Source organism: Oreochromis aureus, linkage group 12, assembly GCF_013358895.1.
Source record: "Oreochromis aureus strain Israel breed Guangdong linkage group 12, ZZ_aureus, whole genome shotgun sequence".
Taxonomy (NCBI): Eukaryota; Metazoa; Chordata; class Actinopteri; order Cichliformes; family Cichlidae; genus Oreochromis; species Oreochromis aureus.
In genome coordinates this window covers 27,663,123-27,687,455 of record NC_052953.1, presented here as the reverse complement: position 1 = coordinate 27,687,455, position 24,333 = coordinate 27,663,123, and the positions used below count along the sequence as shown (strand labels likewise).

General features: G+C 42.0%; 1 protein-coding gene across 2 annotated transcripts in view; it reads left to right on the top strand.

Annotated features, from left to right (window-relative positions):
• LOC116323493 (transmembrane protein 132D) overlaps positions 1–24,333 on the top strand; it is a 53,609-nt gene that overhangs the window by 1,866 nt on the left and 27,410 nt on the right. The window contains exon 2 of one of the 2 annotated variants that reach the window (XM_039620539.1): positions 1,642–1,717. In XM_039620539.1, coding sequence (XP_039476473.1) covers positions 1,690–1,717 — 28 coding nt within the window. In that variant the 5' untranslated portion in view covers positions 1,642–1,689. Of the gene's footprint in view, positions 1–1,641; positions 1,718–22,266; positions 22,459–24,333 lie in introns of those variants that run through there. The other variant, XM_039620538.1, reaches the window with a different exon arrangement.

The window sequence follows — 24,333 nt, the reverse complement described above, 5'->3', positions numbered from 1 at the left end:
TTGCTTTCTTATAATGTCACCTTGTCTGTTCAGACATGTCTGAACAAGCCTGAGCCCCTCCAGCTGCCCACAAACATGTCTATTTTGTCAAGCTGGTAACATTTAAGCTTCAGTGGTCTGGGCTTAATGGGGAGTGATGTTTCTTTAGGTCCACTGAGTGTCTGGTCTATATCTAGAAATAAAGAGAAACCCATATCCAATAATATTCTTATGTTCACCAGCTGGAAGTTGTTAAAATTAGATACAAATTTCAATATGATTGTGAATTAGGTTTCTTGAGCAGAGTCCAGGAGCCCTGGTCTGGTTTTACTCTGGCTCTTCATACACTCGCAGCAGTGGTGTCCACTATGGATTCCCTGTCTATAGTTATGAATAGGTCTGGCTTATGCAGAGTAATGTGGGCTTCTACCAACGATTTGTTCCTCGCCAGACGATTCATCTGTGCTCATTGGCACCCAATAAGTCAAACCACTAAAATGATTAATAAAATTCCTGTCGGGTACCAAGGGACATACTTCAATCGGGGCAAACAATTAATGGCGTCCTGTTTTTTTGTTATTTTTTAAGCGATTATCCTGGGTTTGTTCCCATCTGCCTCGTGGGAAGAAATGGCGTCCCTGGTGCAGATGCTGTTTGTCAGAAGTCAGGATGGTGAAGCGGCGAGTCAGCAAGCAACACAGGAGATTCAAGCAAACTGAAATAGAACAATAGCTTTCCCCAGCCTGTATCCTATTTCATAAGCAACAATGCTTAGTTTGTGGCACTTTTCCATTCAGATGAAAGACTGGCCATGCTTGTGTAGTGATACACTGTACACATTTCTGTGATATTTTGGTTCTGTTCGCTTTGAAGTGTGTTAGGGGGGAAAGACAAGCCTCTGCATAGCATCAAATGCTTCACTCACTCTAAAGGATTTGTGATGCGGAGATAATCGTTTAGTTACAGCCTGTATTTTAATGAGTTATTCGTACAGCATATTTATGACTAGCTGCTGCATCACAGACATCTATAGCAGTCAGGTTTGTGCAGCAGCTGCACTAAAAGCTCTAAAAGGCAGCCCCTGTTCCTGTATTATTTTGCAGTTTACAGGATTTTGGTTAGAATTAACTCTAGCTTTCTTTTCCTATAATACAAATTGAGCTCAAGACAGCACTTGAGAACCCAGATAATTTAACGACTGCCCTCATCTTGCTTGTGAAAACCTTTCCCCCCGTGGCCAAACTGCTGTTCAAGGCGACTCCTCCTCCACGTCTTGTCCAGTGGTACAATGATTGTTTGTTGTCACTGAGGTATTGTTTTTGCTGTCACTTTTTGATCTGGTTTATGGTCCCAGATGTTGGCGGAGGGGTGCAATCCCACAGAAAAGACAGTTCAGGGCTGTGTCTGCTGTTCTCTGTGGTGGCATTGCTGCTTTAACAGCAAAAACAGACTCTTCTTCCTAAAACAGCGAGCAGCCGCTGGCTTATAGCAGATAGAAATGTGACCTGAGCGTATAGCACATTGATTTGTTGTCCAACTTGAGAAATTTTCCTGACATGCAACAGTTGCACTTTTATCAAAGTACTTTTTTCCCCTTCAGTTTGTTTTGCAGCGACTGCATGCAAATGCTAACAAAAATTTGTACTCATTTCCTCTCTGTAGGTGTGCAGAGAGGTCTTCACGTTTGTTCGCTGTCTGTCTGGAGTGAGGATGCCGCCCTCTTTCTGCTGCAGAAAAGGTCAGAAGATGTGAATGAATCAGTTCTGTGTGTGCTCAGGGGGAGAGACAGTACAAAATCCTGTTGTGGAGCGGTGAGATGGCCCCAGTATAGCTTCTTACCACCAATCAGCAGTGATAAAAAAAAAAGAGAGAGAGACGAGTGAGCCAGAGGCGGCAAGGGGAGTAGAGCTCCTCTGTAATTACAACATGGTCTTAAAAAGCAAATACCAAACCCTAGCAACCTCAGCTGGGAGACACAGAAAAGGGGAGGGGGGGATAGTAAAGTGGAGGGGGTACAAAAAAATAGGCAAAGGGAGTTAAGAAGCGCCATAGAGAGCGACCCTCCAATGACCTCGGCTCTCCAACAATCGTCCCCTGCCAGCTGGAGCCAGGGTTAGGGGCGAGAGAGAGGGGCCGGGCAGGATCCCCTCCGATTTATGACTGACTATAAGGCCCCTGAAAGAAACCCAATCACCCAGGATTCCTGCGCAGCATGACTCTGGCTGGAGAGAATAGATAGCCCAGGAGAGTGTGGGACGGCGGCACAGCCAACGGCTAACACACAGGCACTGACACAGAGGGCCACTTTACCAAGGGGAGGGCCACTGGGCACTTGCTCTATTATCTGCAGCTCTCTGCATTGAGCATGATATCATTAGCCTACACTGTGCCGACTCTAACCTCAGCTGCGTTCAGCGACTGGCCAAACTCATCCTCTGAACTCTTCTTTGTCCGACATATTTCCCGACCTGGATTTACATGCACCCAGCTAATTGCTCTATCTGTCTAATTAGTCGAAATTTAATGGTTATTAAATTTCAACCTGCTATCAATGTAGAGTGGGAAAGAGAGAGGCAGGCTGAGAGTAGGGCATGAAAAGAAAGGGAGAAGGCAGCTGTCTTTTAAAGCGGGGTAAGCCGCGCTTGGAGCTACCCCGCTGATCCATTAGCATATCTGAATGATCCTGTTCCTGCACAGCCACCACCACGCTGCAAGGTGGCACATCTGAAGAACGCGCCCTTTGAATGCGCTTGCAAGCTGGGGAAACTCTTATTTTTCAGCCCGTTTGAAAACCCGGAGACAACTTGATGTTTGAGAAGCTGACAAAAATAAGAGAAGGAGAGAAAAAGAGGAGAAGGGAAGAAAAAAAAAGTTTCAGATTTGGAAGAGGACAGAGTTTTACAAGCTTTTTGAAGCTAGGTACTTAATAATTCACTTGATGCTACAAGCAGCAGTAAGGCAGTATGGAAACACACTCATGCATGACAACAGATTTCACTGCCTATGTGTTGTCGAGAAAAAGTGTGTCACAACCTCTGGTTCAGGAAACAGCGATGTAGTTTGTGTGTGTGTGTGTGTGTGTGTGTGTGTGTGTGTGTGTGTGTGTGTGTGTGTGTGTGTGTGTGTGTTGAGGAGTCGTGTTTCACAGATCCTGAAAAGCATCGAAAGAAATTTTAATTGTTCCCTGTAAAAAGTCACAAGTGTTTTAGAAACACTAAGTCTTAGCTTCCTTTTTATAACTTATATCAATTTGAAACACTATGTCTTCCACTTTACTCCCACACAGATCTGCAGAAAAACAACTAAAATGATTTTTATGGACAGGGTGAACTGCCCACCTCAGACGACTAAAGAACTCGCGGAATGTAAACAAGCATTTAAGAAAATGTTCAGCACGCAAACAGGTTTAGCCGGATGAATCCATTAACTGTTGCACAAGTAACTCCAAAATTTTAAAAGTATAACATATCAAGTTCTCATCCTGATCTTATTTAAATCTGTCAGAGCTTAGTTTTTTCTCTTCTTCTTCTTCTTTTTTTTATCGGCCTTGAAGTTGGTCTCCCCTCGGCCACAAAGCGGGTTTCTATTGACTGGTTCCAGGGAGTGTATTGATGGTTCCATAATTTGGGCACAGGAACACAAAAAGGCTGACCCCCGCTGGGCTCAGCACGACAGCTCAGTCAGCGGGGAGGCTTGCATTTATTAGCCTGGGAGAGGAGCTCCTGCAGAATTAAAGCACATTCACCCACCCATTGATCTCTGTCATGAAAACAATACTCGCCTCCCTCTCTGGCAGCGAGCTAGGCAATGCGCGCTCTGAGGTAATTCGGCAGCCATAGAAAACACGATGGCTCACACCCTCGGGCTTAAAGTAAACTATTTGAAAAGTGAGAGGAACAGAATAATAATCGTGAAAAAAAAAGGGAAGACATGTTAGATTATCAATCCACCTGTCCAAATGTATTATGCTATGAATTGGGATTAATGGTGGATGGATGTGAATGCAGCTGTTGTGCGGTTTCCTCTAGGGAGCAGAAACCAGTTCTTGTTTTTTTGGCTGTGCTGTGACATGTTGCTGCTTTATGTATTTAGATCCAGAGCCCCAGGTTTCCCTCCTGGATGGAAGCATGCAGGGCTCTTTCAGGTTACTAAACCTGCTAAGTACCTTTGGCTCTAGCATAGCAGTCACATGAGAGGTGCAGTTTTGATTTCGATTGCAGAGCTTCTGTTTCTCCATTGGACCTTATCTACTGCCCAGTGGAGAAGGGTAATACACAGGATATAGCTGAGGGAGAATGAGGCCGGCATGTTCCAATACTGTGAGCACGCCCCTACCATCTTAGTTTCTGCTAATCCACCGATAATAGCCTTCATCGCCTCCAAAAAATACTGGAGAGTCAGTCACAAGGCAGGGTGATAGGGTGCACATGTGCATAAAACTGTTTTACAGGTCACCAGTGCCGCCTCTCCTAAAAGGCTTTGTGAACACTGAGAACACAACTTATGAGTTGATGTTTTAGTCTGCAGACCTTCCTCTGGACGCAGATGAAACAATCTTGAGGAAGCTGGAGTGGGAAGGGCCACACCAAAGCATCTCTCCTCCGCTTTTGTGTCAGGCGCGTCCTTGTGTGCGCGACTCTGGCTGTTGACCTAAGGAACTCGGTGATCTGCGATGCGGCACTCAGCAGCTGGGGTCTAAAAGGTGGAAGGCTCTCTGTACCATCCGGTCAGCTCCTCACACACAGGCTGCAGTGTCAACACACGATACAAGAAGACAGAGAATGTCACACTTCACACATAGTTGAAAGGAGCAGTGCGTCTCATTATGCCACCTAGAGCTGCTTTTGTCAGCTGGGGTTTGATGTGTGGAGAGGAAGGGCTGAAGGAGTCACCATGGCCTGGTATGGGGCCCGCTGCTGCCACGTTTGAAGTCACTGTCAGGACAAGGTCTTTCATATTTACAGAAAAGAGGAAAACTCAAGGGATAGCTGTGATTGGCAAACTGTATTGTAAGAGATGTTAGAAATGGCTTGAGTTAATCACCGTTTGCACCCGGCTCATTCATCAACCCCCTTGCAGCCCCAGGAGTTTTAAAAACACTGCTTTGCAGGCACTTTTTTTTTTGGCTCCTCAAACATGAAACTTCCTTTAATCTATTCTTACTCAAAAAGCCATTCAAACATCTTACATAAATTATGCTCTTAGCATTAGAATCAAAGGCGAGCACCATCTCTCCTCATGCTGTCAGTGAACTTTTTGATGGACAGATATATTAAGGCTTGTTCTATGGATAGCATATGTATTATAATTCTGAAGGCGACTTTGAAACTCGACCACATCAGTCAGTTTTGGTCAGAATGAGCTATTTGACGATGATCACAGTTTTCCATCATTTTATTCCTTGTAAGAATAATACAGTGAAGACATTATGTGACAAAAGTAGACAATATCTACTGCTCAGTGTGTTAAACTTACCTTTACCTTAACATAAGACTGTCTGTCTGATACAGTTACAGTCTGTTAATTGTCTTCTACATGTGTATTTCATCCTTGGTGCTCAGGATTTTGTAGCTACTAGGGGAAAATGTATGATAAACACATATATAACACTAAAGGAATATGAAACAAGACCATTGTTTTTTAAATTTATAACCACTTATATTATTTCTGTGTTTCTAAATCATCATGTAGTATTCCCACAAGAATAATGCTACCTATTAAAAAGTCCATAGAATCAGTTTCTTCCATTCCATCTTCATCACCATGGACAGGACCAAAGAGCTGTCAGAGAACATCAAGATAAAGATTGTAGACCTGCACAATGCTAGAACAGGCTCCAAGACATCAACAAGAAGCTTGGTGAGAAGGTGACAACTCATGGTGTAATTGTACAGAAATAGAAGAAATATAAAATGATCATCAACTGCTCTCAGTCAGGTGTCTTCAGTTTACCAGTGAACATGTAAATGAGAATGGGGAATGTGAAGTGGTCAGATAAAACTAAAATGGAGCGTTTTGGCATCAACTCGACTCGCCGTGTTTAGAGGAAGAGAAAAGCTTAGTTTGCCCTGGGATCATCAACCCAACAGTCAAACACAGGAGAGGAAACATTATGCTTTGGGGCTGTGTTTCTGCTAACGGTACAGGACAACTTCAGGATATTGAGGGTCCGGTGGACGGGGCGATGTACTGTACAATCTCAGATGAGAACCTCCTTCCCTCAGCCAGAACGCTGAAGACGGGTTGTGGATTGGTTTTACAGAACAACAGTGACTCTAAACCTATCGGCAAGGCAGCGAAAGAAAAGATAAAGAAGAAGCACACTGAGGTCATGGAGTGGCCTGCGGACCCTATTCCTTTTGAAAATCTGTGGTGGGAGCTGAATCTTCCAGTTGCACAGTCGCAAACCTAAAGGATTTACAGAGTTTCTGTAAAGAGGAATGGCCCAACTGGTGACCAACTACAAGAAACGTACAACTAGGGTACTAAGGACTAAGTCATGTTTTGCTTGGAGATCAAATACTTATTTCACTCACTTAAACGGAAAACAGTTTTTAACTTTTAAGTAATTTGTTTTTGGGTTTTTGTTGGTTGACATTCTGTCTCTCTCCATTAAAATTAAACAATTTCCCCCGTATGAGAAAGACAAATACAGTAGTGCTATTGTCTGATTTAACTCTTAGAAAGAAAATGGTTAAGTCTATTTTCTAAAATGTCATGCTCCTTTAGACATACTGTACGGTAAGTGATTTAACAGCTTCATACTGACATAGATGAAGTAAGCCAAGGAGCCACCCATTGGCTGAATCACATCTTAGCCGACTGTTGTTGTGATATAAGTAAAACTGACTCAGAGTATGGTTACAGGTTACAATGTTATTAACAGAAAAACCCCTAAATGCTATGTCATTTAGGTGAATCTTAGTTTATTCCAGCTGTCTTATATTGACTATTGGACACTGGTAAAGCATAGTGCATTTGAATTAAGGTTAACAGCAGTAAACACTTGTTGCTGGAGTTTCCTTTGTAGTTTTGCACAGTACTGACATTTTGTGAGGACATAGGGACATTGGAGGCTTTGATGACGAAGCAGGGGCTGTTACTGTCCCCTGCAAATTATGTTTTTCTTATTATTTAGGCTTCATTTTGCACATAAATGTCAAGATTAATGGCCTAAGTCTTCTTCCTCTTCCTTCCTTTCTTTATAGCCCGAGTTAATTCACTCTGTGAAGTTTGTGTTTAACATTTAACAGGAAGAGCGCCCATTTACAGTATTAAATACTCTTTGTACTTCACATAAAAAGTTTGATCTTCTCTCCTTCCTCTGCATTGCAAATGAGAGGAAAACGACTTAGTGGTGCTGACTGGTAACCTCAAACCACCACACAAGGTCATGGTCAGTGCCTCTCTTTGAAATATCACAAGGCTTCTTTCATAAACAAAATGTGTCTGGGTGTATACGGGAGGGGTTGTTGAGCTAGTAAATAGACTCTGCTCTTATCTTTGTTCAAATAGTGCGGAAAGGGAAAGACAGTGGGCACACAAAAGGGAGAAATGAGAGTGGAAACAAAGCCAGGTACAAGATAATGACAAGGTCAAGTGTGCACTCAATGGCTTAGTTCAGTCAGAGAGAGATAAGGCCCAGCCTGCTGACAAGGTGTGTGCAGGAGAGAGGAAGGGGAGGTCAGGTAAAGGTCTGGGGATGGGTCTTACAGTCTAAAACTTCACCTGAGCTGCTTTCAGTGGGATTGCCAGCTCTGCAGCACCACCTGCTGGAGAAATGGGCACACACAGCTGACAAGTGCAGGATTTTAGTGACTACAGTTTCAGTTAAGATGACTTACATTTAACTAAAGAAATGTATCAGTACCCAGACACAGGTATATCATTCTTTATGTCAATAGAAAAGAAAAAAGGTGATCACTGCCTGTTATATATTATGATTTGTCTGATTCCAGTTTTTTTTTAATGATGAGACTTAAAATTCCCCAACCAAAGACAATGTGGGCTTTGAAGGGCACGCAGCCAACACATCATCAGCTATTTTCCTGGAGCAGCTCCAACAATAACCAACAGTTTGACTGGAAGAATTCTTGTTTCGCTTTGATGTTTAAGTTTCCCCTGTTTCTGAGCGGTGCATCACAGACTGAGTGAAATTTAAAAAGGCACAGAGCTCCCCATCTGAAGCTGAGCATGACATTAAGCATGATTTCAAATGACAACAAATAAAGTGTGAAAGGGCTACATGCTCGCAACTTCCTTTCATAGAGCATAAAGGATAGGATTAGTTGAAGGCTATCTCTGATGTGTCACTCATCTCCAGGAGAGAGGAGAACACAAGATAAAACATCTTTTGGTGGATGAGCAAAGCCAGAGAGGAGAAAGAGAGATGCTTCAGTAGATATATGATACAACTGATCCCGACGCTGACCCTAATCCTGATCTGGAATTCTGATCTCATGCCTGGATAAAGGGATAAAAAGCGGGCAGGTTGGGGGGAGTCACACAAAAAGAGAGACCTTGGACGGATACTCAGAGGTGGGCTGGGTCAGTGGGACATCAGGCAGCACTTTGACCATACTGCGCCTTGAAGTTGTGAGGGGCGTAGGGTCTGTTAAGTCTCATCCAACACACCCAGGCTTAGGGTGTGCACTGAGAGGAGGCACCAAGAGAGAGGGATTGAAGTGAACTACAGGGAGCAGCCTGGCTATGCTGTTTTGACTGATAAAGAGGAGAGTCAGCGGCAATTTGCTCTCCTTCGTTTGCCTGCGTTTGAGACTACAGAGTAGTCTGGTGGGGAAAAAAGGAAATGATTTTGTTTTATTGATTGCATATATGAAAGCCACATGAAATTGGAAATGTAAACAAACAAGGGTAGGCCATACTGTGCTTCTTACAGGGAAAAGATGGTGGAGTGCACTTTAAGAACATATCTATATAAGCTAGCCAAAATATGACTGAAGATCATGTTTTGACAATACACAAGTGAAAAGCTTTAAAGTGAGCAGAGAGGCACTCAATAAAGGTATTAAAAAACAATGGAGGAATTTGTATGAATATGTAAGAAAACTTTTAAAGAGGCTAATAGCTAAAAGCTATTGCTGGTTAGCAGCAATAGCTAGCTAAAACGGTTAAATGGCATGCTAAACTCGTTGATAAAAGCAATGGGCAGCTGCTTAAAAAGAAGAGATAAAGGTAATGAATATATGCTGGAAAGAGTTAGAAAAAAACATATAAAAATGTAAAGAATTGTGACCTTAATGTGGGTAAAACTGCTAAGATAGTATTTCATGGTGTTAGCTGCTAAAGGTTAATGGAAGGGTAGCGATTTCAAACAATAAAGGTTTGATAACGTTCAATTATCTGATGTGGTTTCCATGTAGAAGTAGCCTATATGAATTAAGGCAAATGAAGGTTTCCTGAAAGAGTTGGGCAACAGTGATTTGATGGGAAATTAGACATTTAAAATAGTCCTCAAGTGAAAGGCTGGTTTATGTTTAATTATGATTAGGACTTTCTGACATACCAAATAACTCATTAAGATAATATTGGTTTAACTCATCTGTTTTACAGTAATAGAAACACAATTTTAATTAAGCAGATGTTGCCATCTAGTGGCGACACCAGTATCTGGATAATTATAATTTCTGCAACTAATGCGGGTAATGTAAATACCAGAAATATTTGTCTGTAAAAGTCCAGTTCCAAAACCTACCATGAAACAGTTTAATTCCAGGAAAAGCCAGTGTTAGGTTGGAGATGGAGGCTCACACAAATGCACACAAAATCCCTGCCTGAGCCTCTACTCTGTGTGTTTAGGATTAATCGGCCATAGCAGGGGCCCTGATGGAGGGGGAGCCAAGCGTAGAGAACATGGCTGGCCCTCTCTCTATCAATCAGAGAACTCTTCTTCTACCCAAACCAAATTGACCTGCCGATGCACTGGCCACGTCCGGGCTCTATGTGGAAATAAATCACACTGAATCAGAGGTAGGTACCTGTCAGCTCCACTGAATGTACCATTTCTCCCTGTGCTCTCCCTGGATGCAAAGATGTGTCTCTCTGTGTGGCTCGCTGCCTCACAAACAGCAGACTGAACAGCTGACTGAACCGCACACGCAGACAATTATGGAAAGAGCTCGTATTTTATGTACAAATGCTGTAGCTGAGTTTTCCTTGTTTGATCAGATGTACATTTATTTCGTGGCAAATGATTTAATCCCCTGGCATGGTCATCCATCGATGCACTCACAGCTTTAATAATCTTACACTGTGGAACAGAAGAGGTTGAGGATAAGGGTGAAGGGAACGTTTATGATCAAACTGTAATCTCCTTTCCTTGAGAATAAATGTTCTGACATTTATCAAGCTGGCAGTGGTGCACAGCTGTCGATATGCCCTTGCGTCAGTGCTGACAAGACCAATTCCGAGCAAACTTATTGAGCTTGACAAATATGCAAAGCGGGAGTCTAATTTTAATTAGAAATACACCGATAACAGCACGGACCCGATGGTGTTACACGGCTCTCCTCATCTTTCAGCTGCCCCATTATCCCCCAGTTGTAAAGTCTCTTCCAGTGGCTCTTAGCTCCAGGAAATGTAGCATCATGAGCAATGGTGTGAGGGAGATAATGTGAGGAAGGGCCGGCTCTAAATCTCAGTTCCGCTCATCTCCTCATCCTCTGGTTCACCCAGGCAGCTGGCAGACAGATGACACAGTGCGTGGTCCGGGCTGCATCTCTGTTCCCGGGTCATCCATTGCTCCCGGAGTGATAAGTGGCTCTGTCCTGGTGCGGCTCGTCTGGTGCATACACAGTCAATCACGGAGTGGAGCCACAGTACAACGGCCGCCCGTGGAGGACAGCAGAGCAATAACAAAACTCAAGGTGACATCTGTATCACCTGAAGTGATGAAAGAAATTCCGACTCTAGGTCCAAAAGGATTGCTTCCACTTTTGGCACTGTAACTGAGCATGTGTAGTTTTCTTTGGTAGCTTGTTATGTGACCTAGAAAGAGATTCAAATTGTGTGATTCTCAGAGAGTACACACTGTTCAATTATGGAAGGTTGTTACCTTAAGGCAAAGTTAGGGGCTAATGATGACTTTTATCATATGCAGGCTCCTGCTGATGTCTGAAGCCTACAGCAGCAGTGAATGCGGTTTGTAGAGGTCATATTTACTGACAAATTAACAGGCAAAATATGATTTCAAATTCTTTTCACATTTGAGGTGTCTTACGTTAATTGCAGCCATTCAAGTTTTATTTGTAGATAGCTCTAGTAGATGAAGATGAAGGCCTCTGTCTGGGCACAAGAAGGAGATATTGTGCTTCATGACTGAAATTTTAACCCGAGGCGCCCTGAGGGTTTCCCAGAGCTGAACTGTTTTATCTGTGCAAAGCACACTTACTCTCGCCTCACATAACTAGAAGACCTTAGAACATGACTTTTCCAAACAACTGCACATCCATTATTATTTAATCTCCTGTTGGTTAATTTATTTAGATTTTGTGTTATAGTTGTAGTCAGCTTTAGACTGAACCAGGATATCTATTTTCCCGGTCTGCAGTCTTAAGTTAAGCTATGCTAACTCGCGGTAGCATCAGTCACTGCAAGAAAGTCAAAAAGACCATTTCTCATCTTATTTAGCTTTTTCATCAGTGAACCTTTCTATATGATCAGTATTTTTATCGATCTTTTCTTGGTAGAGAGTACTTCCACTGTAAATGTTCATGTAACTGTAATTTTAATATATTAGGGAGGTGGAATAAAATTTCAAGTCCTACACAGACACTCTGTGGAGTTAAATATGGAGTGTGGAAATGTGGATTCTCTCTGGGATTCTCCTTGCTAGAGACATGTGCAGCTCCTTGACACTAGAAGATGCTTTGAGTAAAAAAGCACATATCTGCCCAATCCTCAGTGACAGGCACTCACACACATTCATAATAAGAGATAAAGGACTGCAGTCCAGCTTTATGTCCCCGCTGCAAGCCCACCCGGCACCAAGCAGCGAGTTGCAGCATCGAAGCACTAGATGGCAGCACAGCTGCACCGCAGCAGCTTTTCTGATTGAATATTTAGTCATTCACGCATTTCACCTGATCATTTGTATGACACAGCATGATTAAATATCCCAGAATGTCGTATCTCCTCGTTCACTTCCTGTTAAATTGACATGTTGCCTGTTCTAGAACTTCTCATGTGCACACCATCGTCTCCAGGAAGAAGAAGAAGAAAAAATCTAATAACATGGCTGACTAACTGCTCAGACTGCATGTCATGCTGTTGTGAGTTTGCTTGAAAAGAAATATACATAAATTAAAGTTGAGCTCCGACATCCACTCGTTGGCCTTTTCCTAAACCACCCTCTGGAGATGAAAAAAGTTCTCTGACTTCTGGAAGAGAATATTCTTGCTAATCCTCTGGACCTGATCACGCTTTGCCAGGTAATTCCTAGAACCTGGCACTCTATCAGTGAAAGGAAATTGGGCTTAAGATGTGCAGCCCCCTCTGGTCTTTCAGAGTGTCTTTAAGAATGCTGAAGGGAAGACTTGTAAGTTCGATATTTACAGTCTGCTGTACTTGTACTGATTTTAGGCAGCTATGCCCGTTTACGTCAGTGAATTAAATCTAAACTGAAACAAATACATGTGTACATCTCAGATCTAATTAAGGGGTATTGTTCAGAAAAGGAAAACAAACTGCATCTGTACTTTAGTCACAGATCATTTCTGAGGATTTTCTTGCTTCCAGTACTCCAAGAACCCAATGAGCGTGTCTGACCATATTGTGGTTGTAAAACATACTTTCTTACTCAGAGACTCCTGCCCATCATGATTCATCCCATCATGACTGACTGTGCTCCCCAGAGCATGAGAGAGAAGCTTATCATCTGTCTCCTCCTCATTTCATGCCCTGTAGCAGGCAGCCTTCACTATGGAACCATCTCAGGATGTAGCCATCACTGACACACCTTAATTGCTACACAGGAAACTTTCAGGAGAAGCAGTGAGCGCATATCTAATCCTGATATTCAAAAAAGAAAAAAAAAGTTTGGGGTGTGATATTGCCACAAAAATGTAACCTTTCCACTGCTGCAGTTTCAGGATAAGGTGAGCCAGCTGCAACCCTAAAATGTGCTGGAAGCTGAGATAACCTATCCAATATCAGCAACTAATGAGGCAGAAAGAGGAGCTGGAGCAGACAGACACTATGATTCCAGCTCCATACGTTTTCATGTGCAAGATAAGCTTTGTCAGAGGTCAGATACTGTGTGATAGTTTGACCAATTTCCAGCACTATTTCTGCCAATGGCTGTCGATTTGATGGCAGCGTGGATTGCCAGCCGTGGTGAACGAGCAGCTGCAGTGCTTTTGGCCCACAGGGGAAATCTGTTTGGGCTGGCCGGAGTTGAACAGCTGAGTACTTTTACTCGTGGTGAGAAGATTGCTCTCATGTTTTATTGAACGTTGCCTCCGGCACTTCTCATCCTTGACAATCTGATTCTCTGAAGGTCCACCTCATGACCTTAATGTTCAACCAATGGGGTGTTGCAGTTCAGTCACGTTGACCCCTCCATCAACCTCATCAGCCTCATCGGTCCTTTGGGTGGCATTTATGGGCCACTCTCCAGCTGGATTAATATCTTTGCAGCACACCTGCGTTGTACTTAATTGTCCTTGCACCTATATAACCTGTCATGTTTGCCCTTTCGTTCACTCTTACCATTACAGGCATCACTTTATCATCAAGTTTTGCTTCTCTTTTACTGTTAAAGTGCACAGCCAACAACCTCCTCATACTGAGTATGTACATGTCCTTTTGGCAAACATATTAAATTTAGGTCAAGGCCCTCTCAGCCTGCCAGCATCAGATAGAAGAGTCTGTCTAGTCCCCTTGTCTGACCTCTACAGCTGTCACACAAACTGTATTGTAGTGACTATTTAATCCACTGGAGCTGTCATGGAGCCGGTGATGCTGCCATAAAGAACAACCCCGTTCCTTTATAATCCATTATATTATTCTTGGAAGTTTTCCTTTACATCTGAAAACACTGAAAAGGTCTTTCCAGGCATTTCTGTATTATAAATGTGTCAGTATTGTTTGTATTTTTGGCACAACAGGCACAGAGGAACCAAGAAAAATGTGCGAGAGGAGAGGATAAAATACCAGACCACTTGAAAATTGGCTTAATTCAGCTTGCTATAAACATAAACAATGCAACGGCAGATGTTGCTGCCCCGGTAACAATGTGGCGGCTGCATTGAAGCACATGATTCAACTGGGAGATAATGGTGCTAACAAAATGCAATCTGGTTACAACCATAAATAAGTTTTATTATGTAAGTGGTAGAAGTTAAAATCAAACAAAGAAAAAGAAAACAATGTCCCGCATGTGCTTTGCTTTACATTCCTCTCTGCAGAGTTTGCAAAGTAAGGTTAAGAAATGGACCAAACCACTTTGAGGCGTATGAGGGTGAGCCCATTTTTCTAAATCTAAAAATCTATTGTTTTGCATCTACAAATGCACAAGAGCATTCAGTTTCATTTTAAATTATTTAACATTATACAGTTAAATTTACAATGACGCTCCGAGGACAGCAACTCTGTTTTCCCCCCAGAAAAAACAATCAAATAAAAAATGGTATATTTAATGATGCTGGCAGAAATGTCTGTGTTCAACATTAAAGTTTAATTTACTAAGTTTCTGTGTTAATATATAGCAGTAACTCAGACATCAAAGTACTGCCACCTTTGAATTGCCCCTGTGACACTGCTGGAGGAGAAATCACAGTAGGACAGTAGTTCAGTCTAAACAGCAACACATTCAAAAGCAAATATCAATTTCATTGTTTCACAAAATATCGAAGATTATCCAAAAAAAACTTCCCATACAGCTAGTTTTGGGAGCATGAATTGTACTAGAAAATGACCTGGCACAGTTTATGGAGCCGTGCTGCAAAAAATGAAAATAAATGATAGATGAATGAGACAAAAGAGTGGATGCTGATGTATCTTTTATGAGGTAGGCAGCTTAATTAAAGGCCCGATTATTGCATCAGTGATTTTTATTTACTCAACAACCTCCTTGCTTACTCCGTTACTAAACAGGAAACAAATGATCCCATTACTAAAAGACAAATAGTTTCCAACTAATGAACTTTGTAGCTGTGTGATATTTGCTTAAAATGCGTCTTCTTTCGCCTTTAACAGGGAAGCAAACCTTTAGAAGTCAAGGCTTTATGGTCGCTTTATGTTGTTATCGCTAAGACATCTCTCTGAGACCTGCTAAGATGGCCTCCAGCAAAGACATCAAAGTCCCCTCATTAGAGAAGGAGCAAAGCAAATATAACAAGGAAGAAATGTTTGCATCGCAGTGAGAAGCAGCCAAACATCTGGGTTCTGTGCTGTTTTAGACAGCTGTGAGATGGCACGGGAAAGTGACATCAGTTTTTTTTTTTTTTTGTCTCGGTTGAGTGATCCTCGTGATCCTCTGCTTTCACAGAACCACCGCCACGAGCTTGAAAACAAAATGAAAACTGAAAAAGACAGTTTGATCGTTCAGAGTGTTTGTGCTTGAATCATTTCCGATGACTGTGACGGGATTTCTCCCTTTGGATCACTTCAGGAGGTCAGGAAACAATATGGCAGCGTAGAAATGTGCCACAGATCTCAATCATACAGTCGAGTCATTTTTTTTCCTAACAGGGATGTGAGTCTGTTTCAGTCAAACAGCAAACAGTCCTTAGCTGCTTCATACACTTCTTTTTTTTGTTTGTTATTAGCTGAGACATGAAAACATCGATCCAATCGTCAAGCGTGACAGCCAATTTTTATGTAAAGCGCCTGCTGTCACTGTGTTAACACTGTTTGCATATGTGCACATTGTGTGTGTGTGTGTGAGTGCTAAAGCATGCACTGGCTGTTTGGAATATTGCAGTGCCCTGTCCTGCCTGCCTGCCTTGGTGCGCTTGATTTCTCTGTTGTGGTGGTGGGATTACTCCAGGGATTAGCAGGATACTGGCAGCACCCATCGATGGGGCAGAGATGACAGTTCCCATCATGTAGTCTTCCCGCTTCAACCCGTTGCTACTCCCCGGACTTAAAGCGGCACAAACAGCAGATTACATGAGTACGACAGCAGAGGAAGAAGTCACACATCACACAGCAGAGATTAGGCTGAACAAACTCGTCTTCGGCTGCCTGGGGGTATTCAACCCAAACATGGAGAGCTGTCTCTCATGGCCCAGTTTGGGCTAGATTAGGAAGCTGCAGACAGCATTTCCCTTGCAAAAGACTTTGAGAAAAAAACCCAATCCGCACTGATGTGTACTGTTCAAATAAAGCAGTGGTCCAAATATAAAATTGCAAATCACAAATCTATTCAAGACCATTGGCAGGCCATTCATATTTGTGTTGCTGTCATTAAAGCTGAATAATCATTTGCATAGCCATGTTTTTCCAGCTACCTCTGGGTGACACTGCAGAGCTAAACTGTGTGCCTCTAGGACCCTGGGGGTTGACGAAAGATCAGGCTCCTGGGCGTATTTGAGCACATCTGAGCTTGTGTTTGCTCAGGTCTCTGCGTTGTACCTCATAACTTTTACACATTTGTCATTAATGTTTGGAGAGACGCAGCTTGTGTGGGAGTGCAGCGGAAACTATACATGCATGTCACAACAAAAAAAGCCTCCAGTCATCTCCCGTCTGTTAAGGACATGCAGATGCCATTTTTGTTGTCATTTAATAGGACAAAGCCTCCGGCAAATTAAGGATTTGCCTGTGGGTTTTTATAAAAAATAAAATCCATTGTTGAATATAATGGGAACGTGTGCTTTAGTTGTTGTTAGTCACTGCAGGTTTTGAAGGTTTGCTGTATAGGATGAAAAAGTGTGGCTTTACAGAACCCACTCTGTGTGGGAGTACCCCTAACTGTAGTCACGTGAAGCGATGACGTGAGTGACACAGTTTTAAGAAGACTGAAGCATAGGAGGGTGTAGTTTGACTTGTCAGATTTTCATTCCTGCTCTTAGTCAAATTACACTGACATTTTAGAGAGCTGCTTGTTCCTGTGTTCAGTTATAGCCACAGCCACCTGCAAAAAGCCCAAGGTCTCTGCTGAACAGCCCCTAACCTGCTTCCTGCTGAGTAGGAAAATGATCTCTTTTCTACATCTAAAAAAAATGAAATAAATAATGAGTTATTAAAAATCAACATGTTGCCAGTTTTCTTTGGACTAATTAAACACCTCAGCAGATTGAATAACGAGCTCTGTCTGCAAAGGTGTTGATTTATCGGATGAGAAATGTGAGAAATGTCAACACTTGTTAACTCAAAATAACTGTCAATTAGTCAAAACCTATCAACACCGCAGAGCTTGCATGAAAGCCAACTTTGAAGCTAGTTGTGGCCAAGATAACTTCAGGATAAATATGGAGATCAGTCCCAGTCCCCAGCACGAGGGAACACTGGCACAGCGTTAGTACTCAGCTCTCTCAGAGTTATAACTTCTTCTTCTCTGGATGGAATTTCTTTACAAAGGTGTTAAAGTCTCTCAATTGCAGAGAAGCTTTAATAAGTTTCTCACAAGGCCAATATTATGAAGTGTTTAGAAATCCTTTATTGAAAGCAGCAAAGCAATTCGTGGATGTTTTATAGAGCTGGCATCTATAAAACATGTCTGAGTTCTCATCTTAACACTTGGCTTGTCTTTTTTGCTACTTTTGTGTTTCTGGAAGAAAATAACCTATACATATTGTTTGATAATGCACCTGTTGAATACAATATATTAATTATTTAATATTATTATTATTATTGATTTATTTTTGTTTATGTGTATGGAAGCTGAAACTGGGCCACAGTTGTTTACATTTGAAGTTTGTTAACAGATATGCAAGTGGTGTCAATAAATCCTCTTCACAGTTTCCTTTTTCACTCAAACTATGTCAACTGAGGTGTTACTAATCACATTAATTATGGCTTTACACCTTAAAGGACAGGATGTCATTAGGAACACCTGTGGTTGCCTAGTATTTCCGCTGCATCACAATGACTGCACTTAAATCGGCCAATGTTAACCGTTATTAACTAACAAGACAAATATTCACTCACCAGTCATTTTATTAGCTACAACCTTGCCAGTACCCGAGTGGACCTTTCACAAGGTCCTTAATTTTGGCACAGATTCAACAAAGTGCAAGGAAACACTCCTCACAAATTTGGTCCATGCTGACATGACAGCATCACACAGCTGCTGCAGATTTGTCGGCTGCACATCCACGATGAAAACGCCTGTTCCGCTACATCCCAAAGGTGCTTTGTTGGATTGAGATGTGCTGAATGTAGTAAATGGTAAATGGACTGGTATGCATACAGCACCGTTCTGCTCAATTTGAGCACTCAAAGCTCTTTCTACTACTCAGTCACACACATAATCATACAGTGGTTTTATCTATTACTCACACACTCGCACAAGACATTGAGGCCCCCACTCATGGTTCAATATCTTGCCCAATGATTTTTCAACACATGGACAGGAGGAGCCGGGATCGATCCACCTTCCGATTGGTAGGCGACCAGCTCTACCACCTGAGCCACAGCCACCCTTTAATGGGCCTGTGGAAGCCATTTGAGAAATCATCACTGGACCCAACATTGTCATGTTTAAGAAACCAGTTTGAGATGATTTGAGCTTCGTGACACGGCGCACTATCCTGCTGGAAGCAACCCTCAGCAGATGGATGCACTGAGGTCATAAAGGACGGACATGGTCAGCAACAATACTCAGGTAGGTGCGTTGTTTCAGCAATGGTCAGTTGATACTAAGGGGCCCCAGGTGTGTCTTCAATATACTGTATATGCTCCACACCATTACACCAGCGGCCTGAACTCTTGATACAAGGCAGGATGGATTTGTGCTTTTGTGTTGTTTACACCAAATTGTGATCCTACCATCTGAATGTTGCTGAAGAAATTGAGGCTTGTCAGACTAGGCGATGTTTTTCCAGCCTCTTGCTGTCCAATTTTGGTGAGCCTATTTGAATTGCAGCCTCAGTTTCCTGTTCTGAGCTGGCGCGAGTGTCATCTGGTGTGGTCTTCTGCTGCTGTAGCTTATCTCCTTCAAGGTTCAAGGTGTGCATTCAGAGATGCTCTTCTGCATACTTTTGTTGTAACAAGTGGTATTTGAGTAACTGCTGCTTTCTTATCAGCTTGAATTAAGTATTTCCTCCCAGAGAACTGATGCTCACTGTACATTTTTTTCCTTTTTGGACCATGCTTGCAAGCTTAAATGTATTAAGTTGCTGCCATGTAATTGCCTGATTAGATATTTTCCTTAACAAATAATTAAATAGCTGCAATAACGAAGTGGCCAGTGGCGGTATGAATTACCGAAAATTGTGCAAAAACCCCTTTAACCACAACACCAGTAAAACTGTTAAAAAGCCAGAAAAAAAGCACATGAATATTCATTGAAGGATTATCAACTTCCACAAATATATTATTATCAAAAAAATGACAAAGTATAAGCTATTAATGTGCAAAAAAAACCCAGTCCAGCAGAAAGGTCTACAGTCCACAGACGCAGAAAAGTTCCATGTGACTGCACATGTTCAACCTTTAATGTTTCGCAAAAAATGTTATTGTAACGATATGTAAATTCTAGCGCACACTCTGTGTTCACAGTGAAAATGAGAATGGGAACATTAGAGCGTTATGTGTGGCTAAATGCACCTCGGCAGACGTTACCTCTATCTGTCAAGCAGAAGGATGATGTACATTGAAAACACATTCCCTTCCTTGTGGCACTCACATCTATCATAAGCTTATGGCCACTCTCCCCACTCTAGCATATTTCTTCCGCGACATCCATCTATGTCAATCTCCTAACTTGCATATCCGGGGGCCTGTGATGTTTCTCTGTCCTGTAAGTGTTCATACCATATTCTTGACAGGTTTCACCATATGTTCTTTCTGCATCTTAAAACACCCCTTGGAGCCTTCCTAGAATCTCTTGCGGAAGTCCACAAGGTCACAGTTTTTATTTATTTATTTATTGTTTCGCAGCTTAACGTCATGTAAAATGACGGGCGAGTGTGTGACACGCGTGTGTGTCAAGTGATTGGCCTTCCGCGCAACATCAGGTGACAAAGACGGCTGTTTCCTTATAACAGCAAGCGTCTGCTATTTTAATTAAAATTTGCCTGGGAAATTACTCAACCATTTAGCTGCCAGTACCTCGAATCAAAATATCTAATTTACATAGCAGGCAAAATTCTGTTTACTTGCAGCTATTAAGGTCTGTTCAACCTGATGAAACATTTGCATGGATTTATGACAATTATTAATTTTCATACAATTTCCAGTCCTGCATTTGTGTGTGTTTGAACGTGCACTGCGCTTGGGGGAGGGCATACTTCTTCTCAGTCTTTCTCAATACAAAACATAGTGTAGCTGCTATGTCTCTGTGTGTGAGGAGCAGGTAAATGGGAAAGGATCTAAATTATCCTCTGGCAGCGCTACAGCGTACTGGAGCAACCCCAACATACAGATGCTGCTGCTGCTGTTGCTGCTTATCACAGTGCTGCAGTGCTAGGGAGGAGCTCAAATATGCTCGCAGCAGTAGCTCGTGGCAACTTCCTCCTGTCTCCAGATACCGTGAGCTTTGGTCACACACTCTGTGTGTTGATATGTTGGTTAATCCTCTTTATTAGTCAATAAAGCCCTATTACACTTAGCTAAACAAGTCTGTAGGCTCTAACTACAAGACACAAACAAGTAACTTTTTTTCTTAAAATAAGTCAGTGTGCTCTGAGTTCTACTGCAGCGGTATTAATGTATGTTCATGCTTGTGTTTCTGAAAGATGACTAACAGCTATTGTAATCTTGGTTTGTGCAAAAACAAGAGCCCTACACAACTGTTAATGTCACTCTGGTGGAGCATTTGCATTTAAAGCCACTGGATACATGCATTCTGGTCTTCTGTTCATCAGGTCACCCGATGAATAAATGAAGTAAAATAAGTGGAAAACCTGCTCATTTCTGATGCAACTGGGCTGCAAGCTATAGCTAGTGCCTCACCTTTGATTACTTACAGAGAAGCTCATCTTTACCATAAGAGGGCACTAAAAATCCACCTGATGAGTTTGATGACTATTGGAATTTATTATGCTCTTGATGGACAATATTAAAAAAAAAAAAAAGCAGTGAAAGTTTCCAAGTTTCACACTGAGAATCAGAGAACTTTCCTCTCTACACTTTAAAAGAACAATAATAATGACATAAGTGTGATGAAGTCAGGTCCTAATGAGTCGGCTACATCCTGGCAGAGTTTAAACTGATTATAACCTGCACTCAACCAGCCGATGTCTGAAAAGGTTGCGATGCCTTCAGACACTGTATAGAAAATCATCCTTGATTTGGAGAGTAAAGAAGAAACAACTTTGCTGATTTCAGTACGTTTGTAACACATGGCAGACAATTGAGTGAAATTGCGCTGTGGATATTTTTTTTAAAATCGCGATTGAGGCCAAGGTTACTTTTCTACTTCAGCATTTATATTTTATAATAACTAACAATGAATATTTAATTTAAGGGAAAAAAACACAAATATAAATAACCACTTCAATCGAAGGAGAACAATTATTAAAGAAAAAAAAGAATTCAAATCAAATACTGGTCCACGTGAATTCCCATGTATCCCTTGTGTTTGTTTATTTTCACTAATGAGATTTGGACAGTTAGCTTCCAAAACACAAACAGACTGTAGTAGCTTTACTGAATGTTGAGCGTGGGTCATCATGGACTGAAGCAGATTAAGTGATCAGAAATCCGGCACCTATGATCATTTCTGACATTACAATCAAACGCAAGGCAGGGTTAATCCTACCAGCTGCGTACTGGACGTGGCTTCCTGAGCGAGTGAACAGTGACAGATGATGAGTTTAGTACCCTGAGGATTGCGCACAAGACAGTCAGTGATCTGCTTTCAACCGTTTAACACCGCAGAGTCCCAGCCGCGACGGCAGACTGGGAGACCGACTCAATCTGAGCGACTTGTCGAGATAATTCGTTTAGAAGGGTATTAATGATCCAAACGTAGCTTTCTCAGTCACACGGTTTCACCTCAAGAGCCCCACGTCTTGTGATCGGACACTAAGAGCCCCGCAAGGATCGTTACGCACAACTTTTACGCACAGCCGGGACTTGAACAGACCTCGATGCGCTTTCCATCTTACCAGCAATACGGATTACACTACCACGTATACTCGCACAGGTGTGATTATGGAAAGCCTCCGAACTGCAGGAATGGATGAAAGGACCCCCTTCATAACCTACTGAAGCAAAACCCAACCGCACGGACGCAGGGAACTTGCCTGGAAAAGCGTGCAGCGCCGGGTGCCAAAATGAGCACGCACTGGCAGAGCTGGAGGATCTTACAGATAGTCTTTGCAACAATTACAGCAGTCATTACACAAGGTAGGTGAAAACGAAGTGGTTAGTTTGCTTGTTTTTAAATTTTTAAAAAAAGAAGGAACGTGAGAAATGAGTTCAAGATTAGCGCATGTCAAAGTGCAATGAATTAACATAAAGAACCTTTGGCTTTCACTGTAACAGCTGAAAACAAATTATTAGACTGAACTCTCCATCCTGTGTACATATTACTGAATGGAGGTGGGCCTACTCTCAGCAATGCCGTTAAAGATTAACGCATCTTCTAAAAACCTAAATAATACATAAATGTCCTCATTTGTGACTTACATCTTATTCCACAGTGATACAGCGATCCAGTGAGGGTAACACGAGCACATGTGTCTTACTTGCAGGAGAGGGTGTCACAGCAGTGAGTAAAATAGCCTATTAAACATTTAGGATTAAATCAGTGAGGGGTAAAGGACTTGATGGGTTTATATTACAACGTGAGCAGTGCTTTAATGCTCAGTGGCTTTCTTGTCATGGTGGAAGTATTACTTTCTCTTTTGGCTTTCTGCTAAAAAAAATTGGGGGACCCAATTTTCATGTACAGTGAGGCAAACAAGAAGCAGGCAATCTAGATTTCCAACTTGATAATGAAGAAGAAAAAGCACATCACAAAGGCATTTGTGTAAAGCCTATAACTGCCTTAGATGACCATTTCCAGGGAATGAAGGCAGGCTGATTTGTGGGGATAAAACGATAAAAATTGAGAAATTGTGATAAAACAGATTTTTAAAGCCGCTTTAAGAGTCTCATTGGACATTGCAATCCCTACCAATCACTGCATAAGCTTAAGCCTCCCTAGATCTCTCTCTCTCTCGCTCTCTCTCTTCCCCCTCCCTCCTCTCCTTTATTTTCTCCCCTCTTTCCAACAGCAACTCAGAGCATTACATGCCATATGATCACTAGTGCATTTATCAGAGTGTTTTCGTACATCATAAAACCCCTCATAATGCATTTAAGATGAGGGTATGATGCTTTGACTAGATTATGCAGGCTGGTAACTTTTCTACTTAAAAGTGTGTACAACCATGCTTGGTCTTGTAGTTTTGCTGTTATTAGATTACAGTTCCAATGTTTGCAATCCAATCTTTATTGTTAATCAGAAACTACCCATAAAAGGTTTTAAACATGATTTCTTTTCAATTATAGTTTTGTTTAAACTGAATACACGCTCTAACACCCTAAAGAGTTATGGGCAGATGTAAGCAAACTCAGATCTTTGTAAATTTGCATTTCATTAGCACCCTGTTAGCACCCTGCTCCAGCAGACACCACATTGCAGTGCTTGTGCTCCTACACGTCTTCCACCTCTTGCTGGACCAAACTTTTGCCCCTTTTCCCACTTTCTATTTGCGCTTTGTTAATTAACTGCATTGCTGAAAGGTACTTTAACTTTCCACAACTTTTTAAAAAATTCATGGATGTACTAACAGCTTTTCTTCCCTCTGTTGCACGCTGCTGTTTATCTCCCAAGTGGACTCCTAAGTGTCCCTGTCAGATCCTAATGAGAACCTATAATGTTCTATTAAACTTAGATGCATTGGAGAGGTTAGCCAGTCAAAGGATAAACACACACAGCGCTAACATTAGATTAAGAAAATACAGGTGCATAATTAGTACCGCTAGCATCTGAGCCACTGCCAACACTTTCTATTTATAAACAGCACATTTCTGTATATGCGACCGATATCTGATAAAAAATGAAAAAAGAGGAAAGAAACCTTTCACGGCAGCGTGAAAGAGAAACTTTTGAGCCACAAATGAACACATCTTTCATTCTCTCAATTACTAATTCCAGCGCAGACATCCGTTTGTCTTCCGTGATGCTACTGGGAATCGACTCACTTCTGCAAGCTGTTTTGCACATATGGTACA